General features: G+C 43.5%; 1 protein-coding gene across 1 annotated transcript; it reads left to right on the top strand.

The window, feature by feature from the left end:
- Positions 1 to 1,999: 1,999 nt before the first annotated feature.
- CSE1L (chromosome segregation 1 like) lies at positions 2,000 to 22,512 on the top strand. Its single transcript, XM_021539220.4, has 25 exons — positions 2,000 to 2,114; positions 4,267 to 4,362; positions 4,890 to 5,032; positions 5,961 to 6,062; positions 6,454 to 6,599; positions 6,893 to 6,983; positions 7,246 to 7,353; positions 8,241 to 8,333; positions 9,558 to 9,725; positions 9,820 to 9,949; positions 10,625 to 10,690; positions 12,181 to 12,383; positions 13,363 to 13,447; positions 14,184 to 14,245; positions 14,995 to 15,131; positions 15,293 to 15,396; positions 15,994 to 16,091; positions 16,968 to 17,118; positions 17,609 to 17,817; positions 18,326 to 18,423; positions 18,631 to 18,716; positions 19,757 to 19,838; positions 20,271 to 20,417; positions 21,241 to 21,472; positions 21,995 to 22,512. Exons 2-25 carry the CDS (start codon positions 4,278 to 4,280, stop codon positions 22,082 to 22,084), a joined length of 2,916 nt encoding a protein of 971 aa, XP_021394895.3. The 5' UTR covers positions 2,000 to 2,114; positions 4,267 to 4,277; the 3' UTR covers positions 22,085 to 22,512.
- Positions 22,513 to 22,850: the final 338 nt, after the last annotated feature.

Here is a 22,850-nt window from a genome sequence, read left to right as displayed (position 1 = left end):
GGAGAAGGGGCCTGGATGCAGTTGCGCTGTCAGAGCCCAGTCCTGTCCTGTTCCTGCAGCAATAATCAGGCTGTGTTCAGCTTGCTGCACAGCACTTTTGGCTTTTCCCGAATCGGGAAGGGCCAAACCCACCTCCGTCCCTCCCTGTGAAGCTCAGCCCTGGCGGTTCCGCCACGGCTGTGCGGGAGCAGGAATGTGCAGGGAGGGAGGCAGGGAGAGAACACAGCTCTTGGCCGGGCTGTGCAGCAGAGCAGCTGCAGCTCACCCACTGTAGTGGCATCAACCCTGCAGCTGCAGCTCACCCACTGTAGGAGCATCAACCCTGCAGCCTCCGTGGGCTTTGCTGTTTGAGTCATTCCAGGTCTCCAGGGAGGGGAGGAGCAGAGGAGGCTAACAAGGAAAACCCTAAACCCTCCCTTTGGTGGAGATTAAAAACTCACTTCATGTTGCTTCTATTGTGTCTTACCGTCCAGGAAAAGGTTGTTTCTACAGGAGTTTGTTATCCTTGTCTGGTACTTCACATTCTAAACTCTAAACAGAACAATCTAAACCAATGTCCACTACTAGAGCCGACAACCCCCAGAGTTTAGCTCAGTCTTACTATTCAGGAAAAATGTTAAAAATAGTTAACTCTGTCAAAAGTGCATCTCCCTTCAATCTGTAACTTCAGTTTCTTCAGCACCTTTGTTTAAAATGTATGTTTTCACATATTTAAAATGCCTGAGTTTTAATATCTCTGTATTAAGTGCATTTACTATCAATAATTTAAAGACTATTCCTTGCCAATGGATGTATAGAGTTCTGAGAGAATACCAAAATTATATAATATTAAAAACTATGTAAAGTTTTCTACATGAAAATACGATGTATAATAGTTATAATATTCCATGCTTTAATCAAGTGATAAACCAATAAAGTTTTACGAAGTGTTCCTTTTTTGTTCAGGTGCTTCCTTAAGCCGCTCAGGGGCTTCGGCGCCACTCCGGCTTCTCTGGGGGGCCGAGGGGTTCTGGTTCTTGTTTTATACCACGGGCCGTGTCCTAGTCCTTGCTCCGGCGCGGGGCCGGGCCCGTTCCCGTGACAGGGCAGGGGCTGCGGCCGGGCTCCGGGCCCCGCTCCCCCCGTGCCGGGGCTCCGGCCAGGCCCAGCTCTCCCCCAGCCGGGCCCCGCGGCTCCGGGCCCCGCTCCCCCCGTGCCGGGGCTCCGGCCAGGCCCAGCTCTCCCCCATCCGGGCCCCGCGGCTCCGGGCCCCGCTCCCCCCGTGCCGGGGCTCCGGCCAGGCCCAGCTCTCCCCCATCCGGGCCCCGCGGCTCCGGGCCCCGCGGCTCCGGGCCCCGCTCCCCCCGTGCCGGGGCTCCGGCCAGGCCCAGCTCTCCCCCATCCGGGCCCCGCGGCTCCGGGCCCCGCTCCCCCCGTGCCGGGGCTCCGGCCAGGCCCAGCTCTCCCCCATCCGGGCCCCGCGGCTCCGGGCCCCGCTCCCCCCGTGCCGGGGCTCCGGCCAGGCCCAGCTCTCCCCCAGCCGGGCCCCGCGGCTCCGGGCCCCGCTCCCCCCGTGCCGGGGCTCCGGCCAGGCCCAGCTCTCCCCCATCCGGGCCCCGCGGCTCCGGGCCCCGCTCCCCCCGTGCCGGGGCTCCGGCCAGGCCCAGCTCTCCCCCATCCGGGCCCCGCGGCTCCGGGCCCCGCTCCCCCCGTGCCGGGGCTCCGGCCAGGCCCAGCTCTCCCCCAGCCGGGCCCCGCGGCTCCGGGCCCCGCTCCCCCCGTGCCGGGGCTCCGGCCAGGCCCAGCTCTCCCCCAGCCGGGCCCCGCGGCTCCGGGCCCTGCTCCCCCCGTGCCGGGCCTGGGGCGGACCGAGGCCGCCGCGCTGCCAGAGGCGCCGCGGGGCCCTGTGGGAAGCGCCCGGCCATTGGCCGCCGCCATTAAGCGCGGCGCGGATTGGCTGTCGGCGGCGCGCCCGGGTCGGCGCGGGCGCTGATTGGCCGGGTGGCAGCGCGATGCCACCGCCCCGCGCGATGCGGTCACGGAGCCGCCGCCGCGCCCTCGCCCGGCGGTTTGAATGTGAAGCGCAGCCGGAGCGCTCGGAGCCGCCGCCGCCGCCGTCGTGGGGGAGCTGCCAGGTAAAGCCGGGACGCGCTGCCCCGCACGGCGATGGCGCCGGGGCGGCCCCGCGCACCGGCGGCACCGCGGCCGCCCGCGCGCCAACTCCGCGCCGCGCTCGGCGCTGGGCCCGCGGCGCGGCCACCGGCGTAGCGCACCATGCTGGGCCCTTCCGCCCGCCCCTCGCGGGCCCCCATTGGTCCGCGGCCGCGGGGCCTGCACAGCCCGCGCACCTCATTGGCTGCAGCCGCTGCCAGTCCGGGCTGCCGCGGCGGACGGGGACAGAGTTGGGCTGAGGTTCCGGGGCCGCTCGGGACCTCGCCCGGCCCCGGCCCCGCCGCCCCGCACGGCCCGGCCCGGCCCCGGGGCTGCTCTGCAGGGCCGCCGCAGGAGCCGCGCCAGCGGAGCAGGCGCGGTCCGGCCCGGGATGGACGGAGCCGTCCCGGCCCTCCCGCGGGTGAACGGCCCGGCGGGAGCGGGGCCAGCCCCGCCGCAGAGCCGCGGCTACTCCGGCGCGGCCTCACCCCATGGGGAGCAGCGGGCGCGGGGCTGCTCCTGCCGCGGGGCCGTGCTGCTCCCGCCGGCCTTGGCGCTGCTGTGCCGGCCCGCGCTCCGGGGCAGCAGGGAATGCCCCCGGGAGCCCCCGAGCTCTCAGGAGGGTTTCCCCATCAGCTCCGGGCCCTGAGCGCCCTGCGGCACCGGCCGGGTGCGCTCCGTGCTGCCTGAGGCCGTGCAGTTCTGTGAGGCTCTGCCCGGTCCGAGCCCCGGGGCACGGCCGCGTTCTGTGGCTGTGCGCTTTTCTCTGGAAGCGGTGTGCATTGGTTTGCCTAAAGTCGGTGATGTTCAAGCACGCTTTATGGGTTTTCTGAGGCCTGCAACCCAGAGCATCATACCACCCCAGCTAAAGTATCACCCGTGTTTTTCGTACTGGAAAATAAACATGAAGAGCTAGAGGAAAGAGAAGGAAATAAACATATGTAGGTAACAGGTCAAAATATTTTGGTGGATGTGAATTGGTGAACAAGAATACGGACCCCAAAAGTAAACCCCAAAAGCACAGGAAAACATAGGCGAGTACTGTTCAGGTAGATTTTTACTTCTTGCAAAATATGTTAGGATCTGATTTGGTTATTAACATTAATTTAATTCAAGGGGATACTGCTGCTGTCTTTTAAAATTATATAGATGCCATAACTGACATAAAAACTGTGTCATTACAACTCGCTGCCTTTGCAAGCATGTTTATACAGAACTGCTTATTGTGCTGGTGATCAGCATGAAACATCTCCAAAACAGGACAGGTAAATTTCAGTCAGTTGTACTAAACAGAAACTCCAGAGAAAAAATGGAAACCTTTGCTTCCTCATAGCCTTTGTTGGGAGTGAACTGTGCTGCTGGTAATGAGAAGGACGGGCAGGATTGATGATGATGTCCAAAGGAACATCTCCATTAAAGCACATCTTACTGTCATAGTATTGCTGTAATGTTAATTCTTCCAGTGCGGGCTGTGAAGTAAATATATAACTGTGGTACAGATAAGAATATGTGTGGGAGGATTACTAGAGAGGACCAATATGGATTTATTCCAGAGTTACTCTGTAAAAAGTATTGCATTTAAATTAGCTCCCACCCTAGTCTGAACTAATTTTACAGGGAGGATAAACTAACTGGCTTTGCACAGTCTTTTGTGTCTTTTTTTAAAAAAATATTTTCTTTTGAGATTTTTATTTAATAATGAATATTTGATTTTTTTTTGAAAAAGCTTTGACTCTTCAATACACTTTGAAGTGTTTTATTTACAATTATGTAGGGCAGGACTGTTCAGCTGTTTCAGTCAGGAGCAGTTTCTGGGGCTGGCAGCAGAACAAAAACAGAACCAAGTTCCTGTTGTCCTGAAAGGGCAAGAGATCATCTTTTGGCTGTACCTGGTGCATGTCTACAGGATGCATAAACCTTTTCTGGAGTTTGAGGTCCATAAACCAGAAACTAACAGTTACCTGTAGCTTGACAAGTGGGATGTTTGCTGTGCCTGGAGCACCCTGGTTGGGACTGTGCTTGTGAAGTATTGTCCAAAAGAGCTGATGTTGCTTCTGTGGGATCTGGTTTTAGATGGGTAGTTTTAGGACATATTTTCTGATCTCTGGTTGTAACAGAACTACTTGTGGGTTTTAGGTTCTGCCAGAATGGAGCTCAGTGATGCCAATTTACAAACTTTAACTGAATATCTAAAGAAAACACTAGATCCAGATCCTGCTATAAGGCGTCCTGGTAAGTGTTTCTCATGATTGAGAACAAAAAAGTTCTGTTTCTTTTTGTCTCTCCTGTCTCTGTGTACCAAATTTCAGTGGATATTTATGCAATTACCTCTTTACAGTAAAGTTCTCATTTTAAAATGAAACCCCAAAAAAACTAATGAAGGGTGGGTATAAATAGAAGTAATTTTACCTGTTTTTTGTGATTTTGTTTTTCTGTATTGTTGCTTTTTTTTCACTATTGTTATTTAAAGCAGTGCTGCTGTTCCCAACAAGTCAGGATTTACTTCTCTCAGGTTATGGCTTTTCCAAGGGTGAGGAGGCAGAATTTCCTCATCCTGCTGGAGATCCAGAGCTGTTGTTGAGGCAGGAGTGGTGAGGAGCTGGGAGCAAAGAAGCTGTGATACCTTTTGTCAGACATGTTGCTGTGAAGCTCTGCGAAGTGTTTGTGTTGGGTATTTTAAACAGCCACTTGAGTAATCATAGGATTCCTGTTAGAGAAAGCAGTTGAGCTGTTGCTGACCGCAGTGTGTTCTCTTTCAGCGGAAAAGTTCCTTGAATCTGTGGAAGGAAGCCAGAACTACCCACTGTTACTCTTAACACTGCTGGAGAAATCACAGGAAAATGTCATCAAAGTTTGTGCATCTGTAACATTCAAGAATTATATTAAAAGGAACTGGAGAATTGTAGGTATCCTAGTGAGGAAGTGTGCTAAGAACCAGTCATCCTTTTAGGGTACAATATGCAGATCCACATCCCACCCAGCTCCGTGTCATCTGTGAACCTACTGAGGGAGCCCTTGATCCTCATCCAGATCATTAGTAAAGATATTAATCAGCCCTGACCCCAGGGCAACCCCATTAGTGACTGATGGTATAGATAAGCATATCTTGGACTTCTGAAATTGCTAACTTTTGATTATGTGTGTGGAAGGATGGTAAAAGGGATGTGAGAAGGGTACTGGTACCATCAGGTTTAAGGTATCTCAGGATTGAGTGTCTCCCTGGAGGTGCTTTTCTCTTTTAATTGCTGGATGATTTCTAGGTCTCTGACACTGGTTGGGACGAGCCACCTCATTATTTTATTTCTTTAGTAGTATTTTGCAATTTCTAATGTTTGGCACTGCTGACTGACTGCTGGTTTGAACTGGTTAGATAACTTAAAGTCAATGTTAGGGTTTTGATTGTGTAACCTGCACCTTCATGTACAGTCTCTAGAAAGGATGGCTTGAGACAGCTCACACAAAATCAATTTGTGGAGTTGGCAGAAGTGCTGTTTGCTGTGGTGGAAGAGGAGACTTGGTTAAATGTGGGGATTTTATTGCCGTGTGCACCCACCCTCACTGCTGCTCAATTGCTGACCTGAAAAGTTAACCATAGGGAATAGAAAAAAATCTTCAAAATTTTGCAGAAGGACATTATTTCTTTCAGCTTTTTTCAGATACTGCTGTTCCAGATTCATTGGAGGCAGTGTCTCTAATTCGCTGCTTAGGTTCTTCAGCATTGTAATAATTACATAAATCAGTATAAACAGTTGTTTTCTGAAATGCTGGTCATCTCTCATTGCCTGGAGTATGTTGATATGCCCATAACTTAATTATTGTTTTCATTTTAGGTTGAGGATGAACCAAACAAAATATGTGAATCAGACAGAATAGCCATTAAAGCCAACATAGTGCCCTTGATGCTTAGCAGCCCAGAACAAATTCAAAAGCAGGTAATATGTCATTTCTGGTTGTATCCATGAAACTTTGGGAATATTCTAAGCATGTCTAGAAGCTATGGTTATTGGCAGAGGTCAATTCCCTTACCTCTGAGCTCAAGCTGATCAAAATAACTTGGAGGCTATTGTGACAGGTATTTCTACCTACTTTAACATTTTTTAAAGATGATTACTGTAAAATCTTATAGTTAAATTCTAACATCAGCAGTTAAACAGCAATTCTAGAAAGCGAGACTGTGTAAGTTTAAGGTGAGATTTTTGTAGCTACTTAATCCGGTGATTTTTGAATGGGGCAGGCAGAACCAGGATTTTCTGGGATGTGGGCAGCCTCTGGCAGAGCTGCTGCGTGCTGTTCTGTGCCGTGACGGCTCCGTTTCCTTTGCAGTTGAGCGATGCCATCAGTATCATTGGGCGGGAAGACTTCCCTCAGAAGTGGCCAGACCTGCTCACAGAGATGGTGAATCGCTTCCAGAGCGGAGATTTCCACGTCATCAACGGCGTGCTGCGCACCGCCCACTCTTTATTCAAAAGGTACTGGAAATAAGGGAGTTTGTGTGTGGATGCTGAAAGTTCTGTTCAGCTGGCATGTTTTGCTGTTAGACTTTGTTTTGGACATTTACAAAAGCCAACGGTTGTGACTTCTACACATACCTTTTAAAGTAGTTATCAAATTGTACCCCTTGCATGGTTTTGAACCATGTTGTTTAGTTCCTGTTTACTTTACAGTATTTTTTTCAAGGTTCAGCACAAGACAAAATTCTGTGTGAATTACTTTGGTAATAAATGCTATTCTGTTTTTCATGTGTTTTTCTCTTACTTATCAGGTACCGCCATGAATTTAAGTCAAATGAATTATGGACAGAGATCAAACTTGTTCTTGATGCCTTTGCTTTACCCTTGACAAATCTCTTTAAGGTATTTCTTGTTGAGTCATTTCTAAAACAAGTTTAATGTTCTGAGTTACTTGCTGTGCATACCTTTAAAATTAAAACTCAAGAATTGTTGTTTGAAAGTCTTAAAGGGGTTCAGATTCAGGGCATGAAGTGAGACCTAACAAGATTGATAAGAGGATGAAAACTAACCATATTTTCTTCTTAAAAAAAAACATTCCATGACACTTTTCAGTATTTTTTATTGGTGTGGGTTTTGTACTTGACAGTCTTGCATCTTTTTCTAGGCAACTATTGAACTTTGCAGCACGCATGCAAATGATGCCAGTGCCCTGAAGGTTCTCTTCTCTTCTCTCATTCTAATTGCGAAGCTCTTCTACAGTTTAAATTTTCAGGTGAATCTCCTTGTTCTTGGGATAGTTTTACTTTGTTCTGAAGAAGCTGGTACTATACAAATCATTTGAGGCAGCCTTTAAGGCCGTGCTTTATGGCAGAAAGAAAAATCACCAGTGCATCTGCTGAAGTAAAAGCACAGTAAGGAAGTATTATTTAAGACATTAGCTTGGTCCTATGTAAACACAAGTTCAAGAGAGTCTGAGTTGGCGCTGCTTCAAGGAGGTGTCCTATGAGGCCTATGAGAAGGGGCTGGGAAAGGCAGGAGTCCAATGCCTGAGTTTCTGTTCACTTTGCCCCTTTATAAATGTGCCTGTAATGACAGGAGCTGGGTCATGTAGGTGAGAGTCTGTTAGTGTAGCTCTGTGGCACTGCAGGAGCAGTAATTCTGGGAGCAGTGTGTGTTGTCTGGCTTTGGAAGCAGATCTGCATTTTGGACATTACTAAGTGTGCTCTGTGGGAAATAGTAAAAAGCTCCCTTGCTGAGGTGACATTTATTTAGTGTTTCAACATGAATGTAAGTGTGAAGTGGAATTGTGCCTGGATTCCTTGGGCTGCTCTGCCATAGGGAGCAGAAGAAAAAGCTGAAGTTAAAAAAGACTTGTGCTCTCTTGTTCTGAGAGAGAGAGGTGATAAGGCTCATTAATTATAAAAATGTGAGCAGTTTAGAGTCTAATCAACTAGTTTATTTGTAATTTGTACTCCAGGGCTCTGCCAGAACAGTTTTCGTTTGGGAGGAGGAAGGGGCACTGTTTCAATTTGAAGATTGTTTTCCACAGGTTATTGTCCCTCAGTAGATTATAAGGTGGATGCACCACTTCAGTGTAGGTATGTTATCTAAGCAGTGCAGTCAGAAATTAAAATGTAGATATATGCTTTTCTTTCACAGGATCTTCCTGAATTTTTTGAAGATAACATGGAAACATGGATGACAAACTTTCATAGCCTTTTAACTTTAGATAATAAACTCTTGCAGACTGATGTAAGTACTGCATAAACCACCTGGTTTGCATCTGTAGGGGAGAATGTGGACTGACAACTTAGGTCTAATTATGAACAATGCAGTGTTTTTTTGTTGGGCAAACAAAGGAATAGAATGACTGCAATAAAATGGAGTTTAAGAGAAGTTGCTCTGCTGTCTAAGGAATTTGAGGTTCAGTTCTGCAAGCTGTGACAGTTCCAGCTATGCACAGAAATTAAATTACCCATACTCTTCTGAGTTGATTCTTTCCAGAAGAGCTGCTGAAGTAACCTGACCGTTAGCATCACAAGGCTCAGGTTTTCTGTATCTGTCAGCTGGTTCTAGAAAACAGGGTATCTTAAAGAACTTGAAACAAATTGAACATAGAGGGCAGGACATCTCTCAAGTACTTCAGTATTTGCTGTCTTGGTCTAGTTAAAGAATGAGTAATTTCACAGGTGAAAGCTGATACCAGGTCAGCAAAACTCCAGTTACTTTTGTGCGTGTTTTCTGCATTTTAAGTGCTGATGTCTTCCATCATCACAGCATGACATCTCAATAGTTTGCCACTTGATGGAGCCAAAACAACTCTATAAATTTCTTGACAGCACATAGGGAGGCATATTAAGTGTATGTTGTGCTCTAGTTACCCTTGTGCTAAAAGAAGCTCTGCTGCTCTTTTGTCTTGTGTCTGTGGGCTGCTCCCAGCACAAGCACTTGTGCAGCTGAACTGGGACAGGCAGTAAAGCTGAAAGGTGCGGGTGGGAGGGAAGAGGGGCAGACAGAGCTGGGGTGGTGTTTGCTTGAGTTGTTTTTTTTAATTCCAGTTCAATTTCCCAGTTCACATTGTGGTTCCATGAACATCTGTGATCTGGGGAAGGGGAGGGAACTTTTACAACTATTCCAATTAAAGAATCATGATGTAGTGGCTTTTAAGTGTATTTTTCGATGCCTTGTGTTGTCTTTTTCGTATTATTTGTAAATTAATTTTATGTGAATTATTGTGTCTGTTTCCAAGTACATAGTACTTGATATGAAATGTAGGTATGATTTCTAACTTGAAAAGCAGTTTGGGTACAGATCAGCAAAATACAGTATTCTAGAGACAATGAAAAGGATTTCTTCACCTGTTTGGGACATGGTAAAACGGTGATGTAAATATTTAATGTAAATATATTGATTCTTCTAATGTTCAAGTAGTGTTGAAGTTTGGATGTTCAAGTTCTTAGTTTTGTTTTATGTGAGGATGAAGAGGAAGCTGGATTGCTGGAGCTCTTGAAATCACAAATTTGTGATAATGCCGCTTTATATGCTCAAAAATATGATGAAGAATTCCAGCCCTACCTGCCACGTTTTGTAACAGCAATCTGGAATCTGTTAGTCACAACTGGCCAGGAAGTGAAGTATGACTTGGTGAGTTGCTAAAATCTGATCTTATCAAGTGTAATAATAAATCATAAATGGATCAGTCATGCTAAAATTTTGTCTTCTGTTTGTGGTGCTATAGCTGGTCAGTAACGCCATCCAGTTTCTGGCCTCAGTTTGTGAGAGACCACATTACAAGCATCTGTTTGAAGACCAGAATATATTGACAAGCATCTGTGAAAAAGTTATTGTTCCCAATATGGAATTTAGAGGTAACTTTTTGAGACTTAAATTTTGAAAAACACAACAAAAATCTAATTATCATGGCATGTTGCTTTGCAGGACTAAGAATTGAGGACTCCTTCTTGTGTACCTTAGTGCCAGATTCAAGCCCAAGTTTCTGCAGCAGATTGCTGTCCTGTGGGCTTTGTAGGGTTGTATGATTATACCTAACTTTTCATGTTGAAATCTCAGTGGAGGAAGTTTAGGTCATGTGCCACCAATAAATTTCTACAATTAAAGTGAGTATCTGAGTAATTCAAGGAGCCTAAATAGGCAGGAATATCAGGCCTACCAAACTGTAGTGTTTAGTTCTCCAGGTTTTGATGCTCATACTGATCCTTTATTTAAAATGCAGTAAAAATATATTGCAGTGATAAGAAACTTCTCTCTTTTAAGTCTATGACTCTGAAAGTCTCTTCAAATACATCTGGTGTTGAATATGTGTTGAGGTTTTTCTTAGAATCAACACATCAGCCCCTGGGTATGAAAGACTAATTTATGGGACAGAAGCTAAACAGACTAGTCTGGCTGGATATTTCTTGTTAATTAATATTAATGTTATAGGAAGGTTCTTGGAAAAAATAGCAAGTTGATAATGATAGACCCTGTTACTATAAAAACCAGAGACTTCAGTACTTCAACTTTCATGTATTTTGTATTTTCAGCGGCTGATGAAGAAGCATTTGAAGATAATTCTGAAGAGTATATAAGAAGGGATTTGGAAGGATCTGGTAATCCACAGATTTTTACTAAGAATACTTGGTCTTTAAATATAACTCTAAAGAGCTGAAGCAATTTATTGAAGCTTTTATAACTTGATTTTGAAATTGAGAAGGTTTCCACACACCACCCCCAGCTGCATTTTATCTAGTCTGTGATCAAGTCTACTGTCATGATATGCTTGTCACAGTGTCTTTCTGATTTGATCAATGTTTTTGTAGGGCTTTTTTCTCAATTGGATTGGTATGTCTTCTGCACTGCCCACATTCTCATCTCAGCAAACACAGCCTGCGAGTCAATGCTGAGTAGTAGCCAATTGTGTATTTAGTTCCTATATGTGGAGTTTTAAGTAACAGGGAGAGACTCTTGATGCTGAGGCTGAAATTCTGCCGGGGTTGCACACAAGCTGTGCTCAGGCCAGCTGGCCAGCAGCCAGGCTGGGACGTGGCATGTGTTCAGAGCAGTGCCTGCCCTGGGCCACGGCTGTGCCGGCCCAGCTGCTGCAGGGCTGGGGGAGTCTGTGCTCTGCAGCCAGGCCAGAGCCTCAGGGAGCCAAACCTGCCTCTGTGTGACAGGCTGTGCCACCAGCACTTCACTGACAGACACCTCTGAAGTGATGGCATTTTGTAATAGATTGAAGAAATTATTGTATGCTTGCAGTGGAGGAGAAAATTCGAGGAAATCTTTTTGAACTTTTTTCAAGAAAACATTATTCTTATCCGAGAGTGGCTGTATTTTAGGTATTTGTGAAGTTTTTTACAAAAAGGTACTGTCAGATGTGGTGGGCCAATAGCTGGCTTGTGCTCCAGCCTGCTGCAGTCTGATGGGGGCGAGAGGTGAAAGTGAGAAGACTGATGGATAAAGGCAGTTTAAGTGAAAGACAGAGTAAGGAAAGGGGAGAGAAGTTAGTGACTCACCACTGCCTGCAGGCAGATTTTTGCCCAGCCTGTCCCTGAGCAATGGCTACTTCCCCCAGACCTCCTCCCCCCCAGCTGGGTTTTTATTGCTGAGCATGTCATACAGCATGGAATGTCTTGCTGGTCACTTTGGATTAGTTGCCCAGGTTGTCCCCTCCCAGTTCCTTGCCTGCCCCAAATGACTTGCTGGGAAGGCAAAGCAGGAGGAAGAGGAAGCCCTGACACTGTGACAGTGCTCTTCAGCCGCAGCAAGCCCTGGGTGTTGCCAGCAGCTTTAGCCACTGGTACAGAACACGGCACTAGGACGATAATGAACTCCCTCCCAGGCAGAGCCAGTACCTTTGGATGCATAATGCCCAGCCCCTCTGCATGCCTGCTGCACTGCTCAGGGGCAGGTGTCCCTTCTCCTTGGCAGTCCAGTTGTGACAGTGAATAAAAGGATTACAGGTGTTCTTACACAGCAGTATGGAGGGTTGCAATAATTAACATAACTTGAGAAGCTGTTACTGTTTTGATTATTATGTTTATTAATATGAAAAGCTGTCTGCTTTGTCATATCCTAAGAATCTTTGGTTCTCATGCAGATATTGACACCAGGCGCAGAGCTGCTTGTGATCTGGTCAGAGGCTTGTGCAAATTTTTTGAAGGACCTGTGACAGGGATTTTTTCTGGATATGTAAATTCTATGCTGCAAGAATATGCAAAGAATCCGTCTGTTAACTGGAAGCACAAAGATGCAGCCATTTACCTTGTAACATCTTTGGCATCCAAAGCTCAGACACAGAAGGTACTTGTACATTTTATTCTTTGTAATCTGTCCGCATTCAGATATTGCAGTGCAGATGAGGCCTGCTGCTCATTTAAACTGCTTCAAGAGAGGGAGTAACTGTGTGTGCAGTAGTTGATGTTGATGAGATGAAAAGCTGCCCTTTATATAATCGTGTCACAGCTGGTGCTCTCTGACCTTCAGGTAGATGGGGCACAGTGTGGCCCTGTGGCTGGCGTGTGACATCCCGCCAGCCAAAGAAACAAAACTGGCTCAGCTCTGGAACCTCTGAGCTCTGAGTGGTCCTGAGGCACTCTGGAAGCCATGGAAGGCAAATAGGGCTTTACAGAAGATGATCAGATGTGTTAAGCAGACTAAAAGGAATTTAAGTGACTCTTGGAGTTCTTGATATTTCCCAATATTTCCTGCTACTTGAATGTTTAATTTGTGAATGACATGTGAATGCTAATGACGGCTGGAAATGGATCTTGTTACTTGCTGATAGGCTGGAGACACTGAAAAAGCACAGGTGGGCTAACCTGTATTTTGAAACAGGAGCACTGTATCAAATGTCCAATGGAACAAGTTAAGATGTACTACTAGATCTTTTAAATGCTGTTACAGTTCAAATCTCAGTGTCTTTACAAGACAGATTTGAGGCAAACATAGTAAAATGTGTACATCTCTTTATGCAATTTTGCTGAAGGTTCTCAGTCTTTTCCTGAAGCCAGGTGTATACTGCTGCCCAGCAGTTTTTAGTGATGTGTAATGGGAGCATTTGGGAAACTGCAAACTTTGTGTATTTTTCTATGCTATTTGATGGCAAATATGAACTAATTTAGAACACTTAATTGAAAAATCTCCATATAAAAATCCTGGTTTAAAAAGAGGTTGCATTTCTTATAAAAGAAAACTAATAGTAATTTTTTAAAATTAGCGAGACAACTAGCAGCTTATATGTCAGAATATAAAAATACAAGTTGTTTTTTGCTTCTTCTAGCACGGAATAACACAGGCCAATGAACTTGTTAATCTGACAGAATTCTTTGTGAATCACATTCAACCTGACTTAAAGTCTGCTACTGGTAAGTTAATGTTAATTTTGATAGGGTATTTTTGTGATGTATCATAGCCTTGACAGTGGCCATTGTTGAAGTCTCAAGCACTTCTTTATCAGCAGATTCTCTGAGATGGGCTCTTAACACCTGGCCCAGAGTAATTCATTTTTGTGTGGCCAGCAGTGAAGGAGCTGTTACACCAAGGTGGATTGCCACCTTACCACCTGCTCTCTGCAAGAGCAGAGCATGTATACACATGGTTGCTCTCAGCTTCATGCTTAACTTGCTGAATCAAAGTAATTTGATTTCTGTATTTGAGACCTTATGGCAAACCTCTGTGCTCTATAAAACCCTGAGAAGTTAAAATACTGATGCTGTATTGATGAGGTTGTGGATGTCTAGATTTAAACCACAGGGTTTATTTTATACTTCAACAATTATCTTACAACAGCTGAAGCATAGTGGGTTGTCTCAAAATGTGTAATTGAAGGCTGCTAAAATTGAAACCAGAAAATGAGATTTCATCTGAGCTGGACTGTACTTTTAATGGTACTGTGATGTGATTTGTTCCTAAAACTGATATTCTAGCAGTGACCATACAAAAGTACAGGAACTAAGAAATGTAGAAAAACATTGTCTGTATTATTTTCTACAGGGGAAAATTATTACTTAGTGACAATTGACACTTGTATATTTAGTATATGTTCAGTAATTGCATTTGTATGAGAAGTATCAATGAAGTTTGCATATTTTTATGTTTCAGTGAATGAATTCCCTGTGCTAAAAGCAGATGGTATCAAATATATCATGATTTTTAGAAACCAAGTAAGTTTTTCTTTCACTCTTATAGAAAAACATATTGTAGGTTGTTACTTTATACTTGCCAAGCCTAATTTATCACACTTGGCCATATGCTAACTCAACAGGTGTTTGATAGTCATATACAACACTTCATGCTGAATTTTTAGTTTAGAAAGTAAATGACATTGTTATAAATATCCAATTAACAGGTAGTCTGTGTACTGTCCATATGCTGTGGGAACACTGAATATCTTAGCTGCTTAATTCTGTGACACATTCAGATGTTTCCAAGTCATTGTTAGTCCAAATACCCTTGATAGCTTGTATCATTGCAGTAATTGTTACAGAGTACAGCAGTTTTGTCCTTTATCTTTTCTGATTCATGAGATGGGGTGAGAAAGTATGTTGCATACTATTCTAAATTCTAGATTACCTTTATTTATTTCCTATGAAATAACCATGATACTGTTTTTTTAAACCTTGATATTTTTGATTACCTATTAAGACAAAGTAAAATGGGAAGGGAAATACACATTAGGATTATCTGCACTTACTGCTAATCCAGTGTACTGTTGGTGTTCAGGGGAAGTATACAAGCCATGACAGAAGTAGGTACGTCCTGGTTGTCAGGATGTGAAGGAGCAGCAGGAGGAGCCTCCCAAGACACCTCCCTCTGCCAAGCTCTGCGTGTTACTGATGAGCTTGGCTGTGCTCTACAGCTGAACCATCTGTATTTTTTAACATACTTATAATTTGTTGCTGTACTTGTGTAGGTACCAAAGGAGCAACTGCTGGTGTCTATTCCTCTCTTAATCAATCATCTCCAAGCAGAAAGTATTGTAGTCCATACCTACGCAGCCCATGCTCTTGAAAGACTGTTTACCATGAGAGGGACAAATAATGCTACCCTGTAAGTTTTCAAGCAGAAATAAATTCATTGCTAATAGATTTTGTGTATTAAGGATGAGAAAGACCTGTAGGAGATCCTTTGTGTCCTATATTGTGGTATTGTATAAGGCTTGAAGTTTGTGACTCTCTCTTATCATTAAAGAGCTGTGTTTCACTTAACAGCATTACAGCTGCAGAAATGGCACCATTTGTAGAAGTGCTGTTAACAAACCTTTTCAAAGCTCTGACGCTTCCTGGCTCATCTGAAAATGAATACATTATGAAAGGTAAATGCCTAATGAGTCCTGCAATATAAGAATAACGTGGTTAATTTGAGGTAAAGGCTTACAGTTACAGGTTCCTGACATTTTTATTTGCAAAACCTGTTTTATGCAAATGTGTTGAAGAGTGCAGTTACTTATCAGGCTGTAACACGTCATCTTCAACTAAATTTGTGCTACCAAAGAGAAACACTAAACATAATGGTACTAAGTTATTTTTCAAATGGTAGGCTTGTAGTCAGGTTAGTGTCAGCGGAAGATCTGAGCACTCTGGTTATGGGGAGGACATGTGGTCATGGCTAGTGAAAGGATAGATCTGATCATGGCTAAGGGGATGCTGAGATCTGAGACTTGCCAGGACAAGTGATGGCCTCTGTAAGGTCATCATTGATCTCCTCTGTTCATCTCTAGAATGAGAATAAGGAGGCTTTGTTTTATGCTTTGTCGTGATTATAGATTGAATGTTCTTGCAGCAGGTGCTCTTTGTACCTAATTCCTTTTTGGGATCCTATTTTAACAGTAAAAGGTAAAGGATTTAGGCATATGTTGAGTGGCAGAAATGTATTTTGTCTTCAGAAGTTAAAATTTTCCATTTATTTGCAGCCATCATGAGGAGTTTTTCTCTGCTCCAGGAGTCCATAATTCCATACATCCCTTCTGTCATCACACAGCTCACACAGAAACTGCTGGCTGTCAGTAAGGTAAAGAAACAGAGCTACAGGGTTACCTTTTACCTTTTAGAGCAGCCTTGCTGAGGACTTAAGTCCTATTGGTGGTGTTCTGTTAGAATACTCTAAACAGTTAAATATTTTCTGATGCAACTAACTTGAAACAGCATTCCAATGAGGTACTGCCTTCCTTTTAGGACATATTCTAAGATCATTCTTCCTGCTCTCATCTGAAATTTAGAAGCAGTTTATGAACTCTTTCTGTAATGCTAGTTTGTTGTAGTATAAATGCTTGCTTGTGCAGAGGCCACCAGTACAATAATCTGGTTTTATCAGAACTCCTGTATTCTTTGCCCATGAAACTTCTGAAGCTAATAGTAATTGGCATTGAAATGTGGGATTGAATTAAATAAATTACCCTTATGCATTTGGTGGGTAAATTTCTCTTAATTTTTTATTTAGACTTGCCAAATTCTTAACCATTGACAATAGGGAATGCCTTAGAATACCTTCATTGATTGTCCAGAAAGCTACTTCTCTGTATAGTTTAAACTCAGCTGCAGCTTATAAGAAGTATTCAATAGAGAATTGACTGGACAATTGAAAGATTGAAAAATAACCTTTTTCTGGTTTTTGTTCTGTGGTATTTTAACTGTGTGGTAGCTTATATAGAGCTTCTGAAAAACGCTTCCTACAAAAAAAACGCAACCACTCTTTTATACCTTAGAGCTCTTTATGTTTGCTTTTATCCATGGAATTAATTTCATAAGCACATTAATACATAAGTTACAAGTGTCCCTCGTCTGAAAAGCTACTTTAGTCTTCAGTTGAAATAAAAAATATATTTAGCAAAATAAGTGACCTGTCTGTGAGTTTGGGTTGATGTATCTGTTTATTACTTGTTTTCAGAATCCCAGCAAACCTCACTTTAACCATTATATGTTTGAGTCGATCTGCTTGTCGATCAGGATAACGTGCAAGGCAAACCCAGAGGCAGTAGGGAGCTTTGAGGAGGCTTTGTTCCTGGTGTTCACAGAGATCCTGCAGAACGATGTGCAAGGTGAGGACACTCAGGGAGTGCCTGTGCTCTCTCCACTGGGGTTGGCTTCTAGGATTTACCTTATGGCAGGTTTATTGTAGCACAGGAAATTCAAGGGGAGAAACAACATTTTCACAGTCTGAAGTGTTTAGGTTGTTCCATAGGGTACATCAACAGCATTCACTTATTTTAAATTGCATTCTTAAAATATCTACCAATCACTACTCCAAAGCCTCTTAATATTACTCTTAATTCTATTGCCTTTTTTCTAGTAGTTTGTTTTTTTATGTTCTTAAACAGTAACAGGTAGAGGAAATAGAAAGTTTATAGATGCAATGCATGCTAATTTTTTGAATAATTACATTTAGGAAGGTATGTTTCTTCAGAGTTTTATTATTGAAATCTTTGTGATAATATCAAAATTGTGGGTTCAATCCATAGATATGTGGTTTCTGGGAATTGACAGTGACTGTGTTGTCTGACTTTGTAAATGGCATCATTTCTCTTCCAGAGTTCATTCCCTATGTGTTTCAAGTGATGTCACTACTTCTAGAAATGCATAAAAATGAAATCCCATCATCCTACATGGCCTTGTTTCCCCATCTGCTCCAGCCAGTTCTCTGGGAAAGGACAGGAAACATTCCCCCTCTGGTCAGGCTCCTGCAGGCTTACCTGGAGCGGGGCGCCAGCACCATCGCCAGCGCTGCCGCCGACAAAATCGTGAGTGCCGAGGGCAGGGTCGGGCTGTGGGCCTGGGGACATGGGCACCTGAGCTTCCAGACTGTGAGGAGCTCCAGCAAACAGCTGGGTTGTGCACAGTTTGGTGCTTACATACAAAGACAGACTAATACTGTCAATGTAAATTTTTGGGTGCTTTTCTATTACATGGATAAGATGAATTCTAGGCTATTAGGTTTTTGTCAGCCAAGATGAACAATTTCTGCTCTTAGTTCTTGAAAGCAGGTAAATTCCCACAGCTTTCCTGTCTTGTTTGCCTCATCGTGTGTGTAATGAGAACTTTCAGGTTCTGTTCAGAACAGTATTGAGAAGAGTGAGTGGGAAGAAGCCAACATGTATCTTCCTTGGCCTGAACCATAGAAACTGAATCCTGGCTTAGGTTATGAAGCCTTTTGCCTTGGTGCATGCCTTAGATGGTAATGGCCAATTTTCTGGTAGGGTCACATATGGAAAACTGTTGTCTAGGATTTTATATCTGCTTTTCTTGCAGCCTGGATTGCTAGGTGTGTTCCAGAAGTTGATTGCCTCTAAAGCTAATGATCATCAAGGGTTCTATCTTCTCAACAGTATTATTGAGCATATGCCTCCGTGAGTATGCGCTGAAATTACATTTAAAGCTAACTTCTGTAGACTTTAATTTTGAAGTGTATAAACACGCTAAATGCTAACTTTTAACAACTGAAAACATCACATTTTTCAGTCAAATAGATTTGAACAATTCTATATATGTTTTCTGTGAAGTGACATCAGTAAAATCCTAGTGTGAATTGAATACCTATCCTTTTAAATTTCCAGTGAATCAGTTGACCAGTACAGGAAACAGATCTTCATTCTGCTATTCCAAAGACTTCAAAATTCCAAAACAACAAAATTTATCAAAAGTAAGTTTCTTGCTCTATGGAAAGCTCAGGTGACAGCAGCAGTTCAGAGGTGCACAACAAGTGTCCTGTTGTGCCCTGGAGGGACAGTGGTGACTCCTAGGACTTGCTCCAAATTCTTTGTCATCAAGAGGGGTGTATGGGGCAGTCACCATAGCAGGTGACACTTTAATGAAATTCAGGGAATGGAATTAAAATAATGAACAAGACTTGTTTTTTTCTCTTCCTTTCCTAGTGTATGATGTCATTATTGAAAATGTCTCCATTTAATCTCCAACCAATAGCAGCAAATTTTCCCTCTGGTGCAGCACAGCAATCTGACCACACGTCCTGTAGTTACCTCTAGTTGTGTGTTAGGGCTGTGAAGTGTTCCATGCTTGTGTCATTTTGGCCTTAGTATGACTAAATTTATTGATAAGGTTTTATGTTGAACTGGCAAAATTGTGACAGATTATTGCAATACATAATCTGATTAATAATCCTGTCACAATAAGATTGTCAGACTTATTAAATTATTTTAATGATACTATCACTACCCAAATTTCACAGTGTCCGTAACTTAACCCTATAAAATCCTATGAGTGTCACCTGATAGGAACAAAAATGATAGAGTTGCTTATAATGGTCTTCCACAAATAAAGTGGAAGTGGTGCTTTTAATATACTGCACCTGTGCAAAGGGGCTCATACCTCAGTCTGTATTGTGTGAAGTTTTCCGCTAAAAATAGAGTTTTTTGAAGAGTTTCTTTGGTTCTTGATCTGAAAAAAAATTGCAAATGACTTTTCTAATGTCTTTTTGTAACTGCTATAAGGGGAAAAAGGAATAACTCTTGTGTACACCTTGTTTTTTTGTTGTGGTATGTGAAAAGATCAGTTTTTATGCAAATTTCCAGGCAGCAAGTTAATGTACTTCACTAAACTGAATGCTTATAAAGACTGCAATTTCTGTCCCCTTGGAAATCTTGGAATGTATTTTTTTGCTGACTCTAAAGCTATTCTTTTGTTTTCCTGTTAAGTTTTACTTTGATTTTTTTCTTGTTACAGGTTTCCTTGTCTTCATTAACTTGTATTGTGTAAGATATGGGGCATTAGCTCTGCAAGAAATATTTGACAGCATACAGCCAAAGTTAGTATGGTTTTTTTGTTTGGGTTATATTTAATACTGCTGTGTTATTTTTATCTTTTGAAGTAAGGAAGAGTTGTCTGTTTAGCTAGAATGTCAGAGTACATTAGTCACTAATTTGACTGGCTAAATGTTTCTCTTAATGCGGTTCATTTATTTGTCTAGAAAATCTTTTTTTCTGAATTTCTGACCACAGTTCCTTGCTGATAGTTCAAGTTATAATCTAAGAAGATTATAAAAAGGAAAGATTGATTTTTTTAGTTGTTGTCCTTAGTGAAAAGTTTGTATGTTCAAATGTTTACTGCAACAGGGCAGCATCCTAACAAATTACCTAGTTGTTTCTCTTCTCTAGTGATTCACATTGTTTCTGATTCTCTTTTGTCACCATAAGGCTAATGAGTCTTTCTAATACTTCTTCTCTCAATGCCTCCATAGGATGTTTGGAATGGTGTTGGAGAAAATTATAATTCCAGAAATCCAGAAAGTGTCTGGACAAGTTGAAAAGAAAATCTGTGCTGTTGGCATTACAAAAATCTTAACAGAATGTCCTCCCATGATGGACACTGAGTACACCAAACTGTGGTAGGTATCACACTTCTTCAGATTGTGCTGGTGAGGCTGTTTGAGTTATTGAAAATGGGAGCTCAGACCAAAATACATCTTTCTTGGAAACTCCATTGTGATCTCCTCAGAGCCACAAGGCTGTTTTCAGCCTTTCATCCTGCTTCTGTTTCTCAACAAATGAAACTGTATTTTCAAAGAGGATGACAGAGCTGGTTTGAGATGTTTTTGATGGAGGCAGCACGGATTTGGCTAGCTGGACCTGCATTTAGGGAAATACACTGCTTTCCTCCAGCTTGTATTCTTTCTGAAAAGCTAGCCCCAGTTTTGACGTACAGCTCTTCTGGTCAGGAGAGCTGAGCATATTCGTAATGTGGCAGAGAAACTGTAATATCTTAGCTTGAGAGTGGAATTCTGGGGAGAGCTACCAGGGACGTTTGGTTGTCAGCCAGTCCAGCAGTCAAGCATGCCCAGTAATTTGAATTTAGTGGCAATCACTGGATCCCAGACTAGATCCCAAACTAGAACTTTTAAAGTACACAGAGGAAAGTTGTGATCTGGAAAATCATGGCTCTTTTCAGATATGTTTAATGACAATTTGACCTGATAAATACATACATTGCTCATGCTGTTGATAGGTGTACTCACATTATGCCTGTAAAATATTGAGACCCACAACTCTCCTGGTCCAGCATGCCTTGGGCATTTACAATTTCAGTAGCCAAGCAAGTACCTGCAAAGGCTAAATTATAAGGTGTTCCAAATAACTTGAGGGTCCTTGTAAAATAGCCCGTGCTAACATATTCTGAGCACTCCAGTTTTGCCCTCCCCTCTCTGCTCCCAGGATTCCTTTGCTGCAGGCCCTCATTGGCCTCTTTGAGCTACCGGAGGATGACACAATCCCTGACGAGGAGCACTTCATTGACATAGAAGATACTCCAGGCTATCAGACTGCCTTCTCCCAGCTGGCCTTTGCTGGGAAGAAAGAGCACGATCCTGTAGGACAAATGGTGAACAATCCTAGAATCCACCTGGCACAGTCTCTGCACAAACTGTCCACGGCGTGTCCGGGCAGGGTAGGTGACTTGTGCACTTGCATGCTGATGCTGCATTCTACAGAGGATGGGTCTCTCTGCTAAAGCTGGATAATCTGCAAAGTGAAGTAGGTCCTAACTACCATGCAAGATAGTGCTGTGTCCAATTCTTCATTGGAATAGAGCTTTTGTAAGGTTTTTCCTTAGGAGCCTTAGAAAGGCTTTATTTTCACAGCATGTAATTTTGCAATAAGCTTAAATATGCCATTTTAAAAAGAAAATTTACACACTTGATGGCCTATAGCTAATATGTGTCTCGAGTTTGGTTGCATGCACTTGCTGAATTCAGGTAGCTCATACAAAATTAGACAAGGTGAGTGTACAGTGAACTCTTTTAGCCCATAGCATGTTTGTGTTCCCCTCGATTTTGGTAAGTAAAGATTGCCTGCTGCTTTCCCCGTGGGTAACTGCGGCTCTGAGTCTGGCTTTGTGCTGTGAGTGACTGCAGGAGGCAGCAGGGGCTTCGTGTTCCACTCATGACACCTCTGCTCCACCTGTGCCCAGGTCCTGTCCATGCTGAGCACCAGCCTGAACGCAGAAGCGCTGCAGTACCTCCAGGGATACCTCCAAGCTGCGAGTGTGAGTCTGCTCTGAGCTGCAGAGGCTCCTCAGCAAGACAGAACCTGCTTTCTTACGCAGAGGGTGGACACTGACTGTTCTATAGCAGAGCCCAGACAACATGAAAAAGCTGCTTGAAATTGTATTGCAGATTCCATCTTATAAAAGATGAGTGTGGCTTTAAGCTGAAACTGAAGAATTTGATGGTTTGTGTACTCATAGATAAAGGTGGCTAATTTCCATTCCCAGTTTAATTTCAAAGGGAATAGTCATAGCAGTTTGTTATGGGATTGATTTGAAATCTGCAGTGTTTGGATAATATTTGGAAATGTGTGGAGAGCCCTGGCTGTAGAAACTCACTTCAGTGACTAAAATTCCTTTTAATTTTAATGTTGTCCTTTGTATTTCTTTTGTCTTTCCTTAAACTTTATCTGAATTGTGAATAAATAAGTACTTGTTTAAAATGCTTGTCATTGTGCACTTACTGTTTCAGAAAACTATAGCTCTTTTAAAAAAAGATGTTTTACACTTAAGATAGAATATGAAATAGTGGGACTGTGAGGGTTTTTCTTTACACAATAGCTGAAGTGCACTGTAGGATCATGGAGAGCAAACCTACAACTCTGGGAGAAGAGCAGCGCGGTTGTCACTGGCTGCAGGAGGCTCAGATGCTGTCAGGACCTGCACGGAGGGCAGGTGCTGTTCCTGGGAGCGGGATCAGGCTCCAGGGGGGTTTTCCTGCCCTGAGAGTGGCATCGCGTGAGGGCTGCATAGCCTTGGAGTACTTTTCTTTCAGCCGCGT

This window comes from Lonchura striata, chromosome 20 (assembly GCF_050655825.1).
Source record: "Lonchura striata isolate lonStrDom1 chromosome 20, ASM5065582v1, whole genome shotgun sequence".
NCBI lineage: Eukaryota > Metazoa > Chordata > Aves > Passeriformes > Estrildidae > Lonchura > Lonchura striata.
Note: the sequence above shows the minus strand (reverse complement) of the source record. Positions and strands in the feature narration are given on the sequence as shown.

Excerpts from the sequence above, each read along its gene's own strand:
- CSE1L (XM_021539220.4), top strand. The coding sequence starts at position 4,278 with ATGGAGCTCAGTGATGCCAATTTACAAACTTTAACTGAATATCTAAAG. Across the intron at positions 5,033-5,960 it reads TTAAAAGGAACTGGAGAATT|GTTGAGGATGAACCAAACAA; the intron begins GTAGGTATCCTA and ends TTTTCATTTTAG. Across the intron at positions 16,092-16,967 it reads AACTGCTGGCTGTCAGTAAG|AATCCCAGCAAACCTCACTT; the intron begins GTAAAGAAACAG and ends ACTTGTTTTCAG.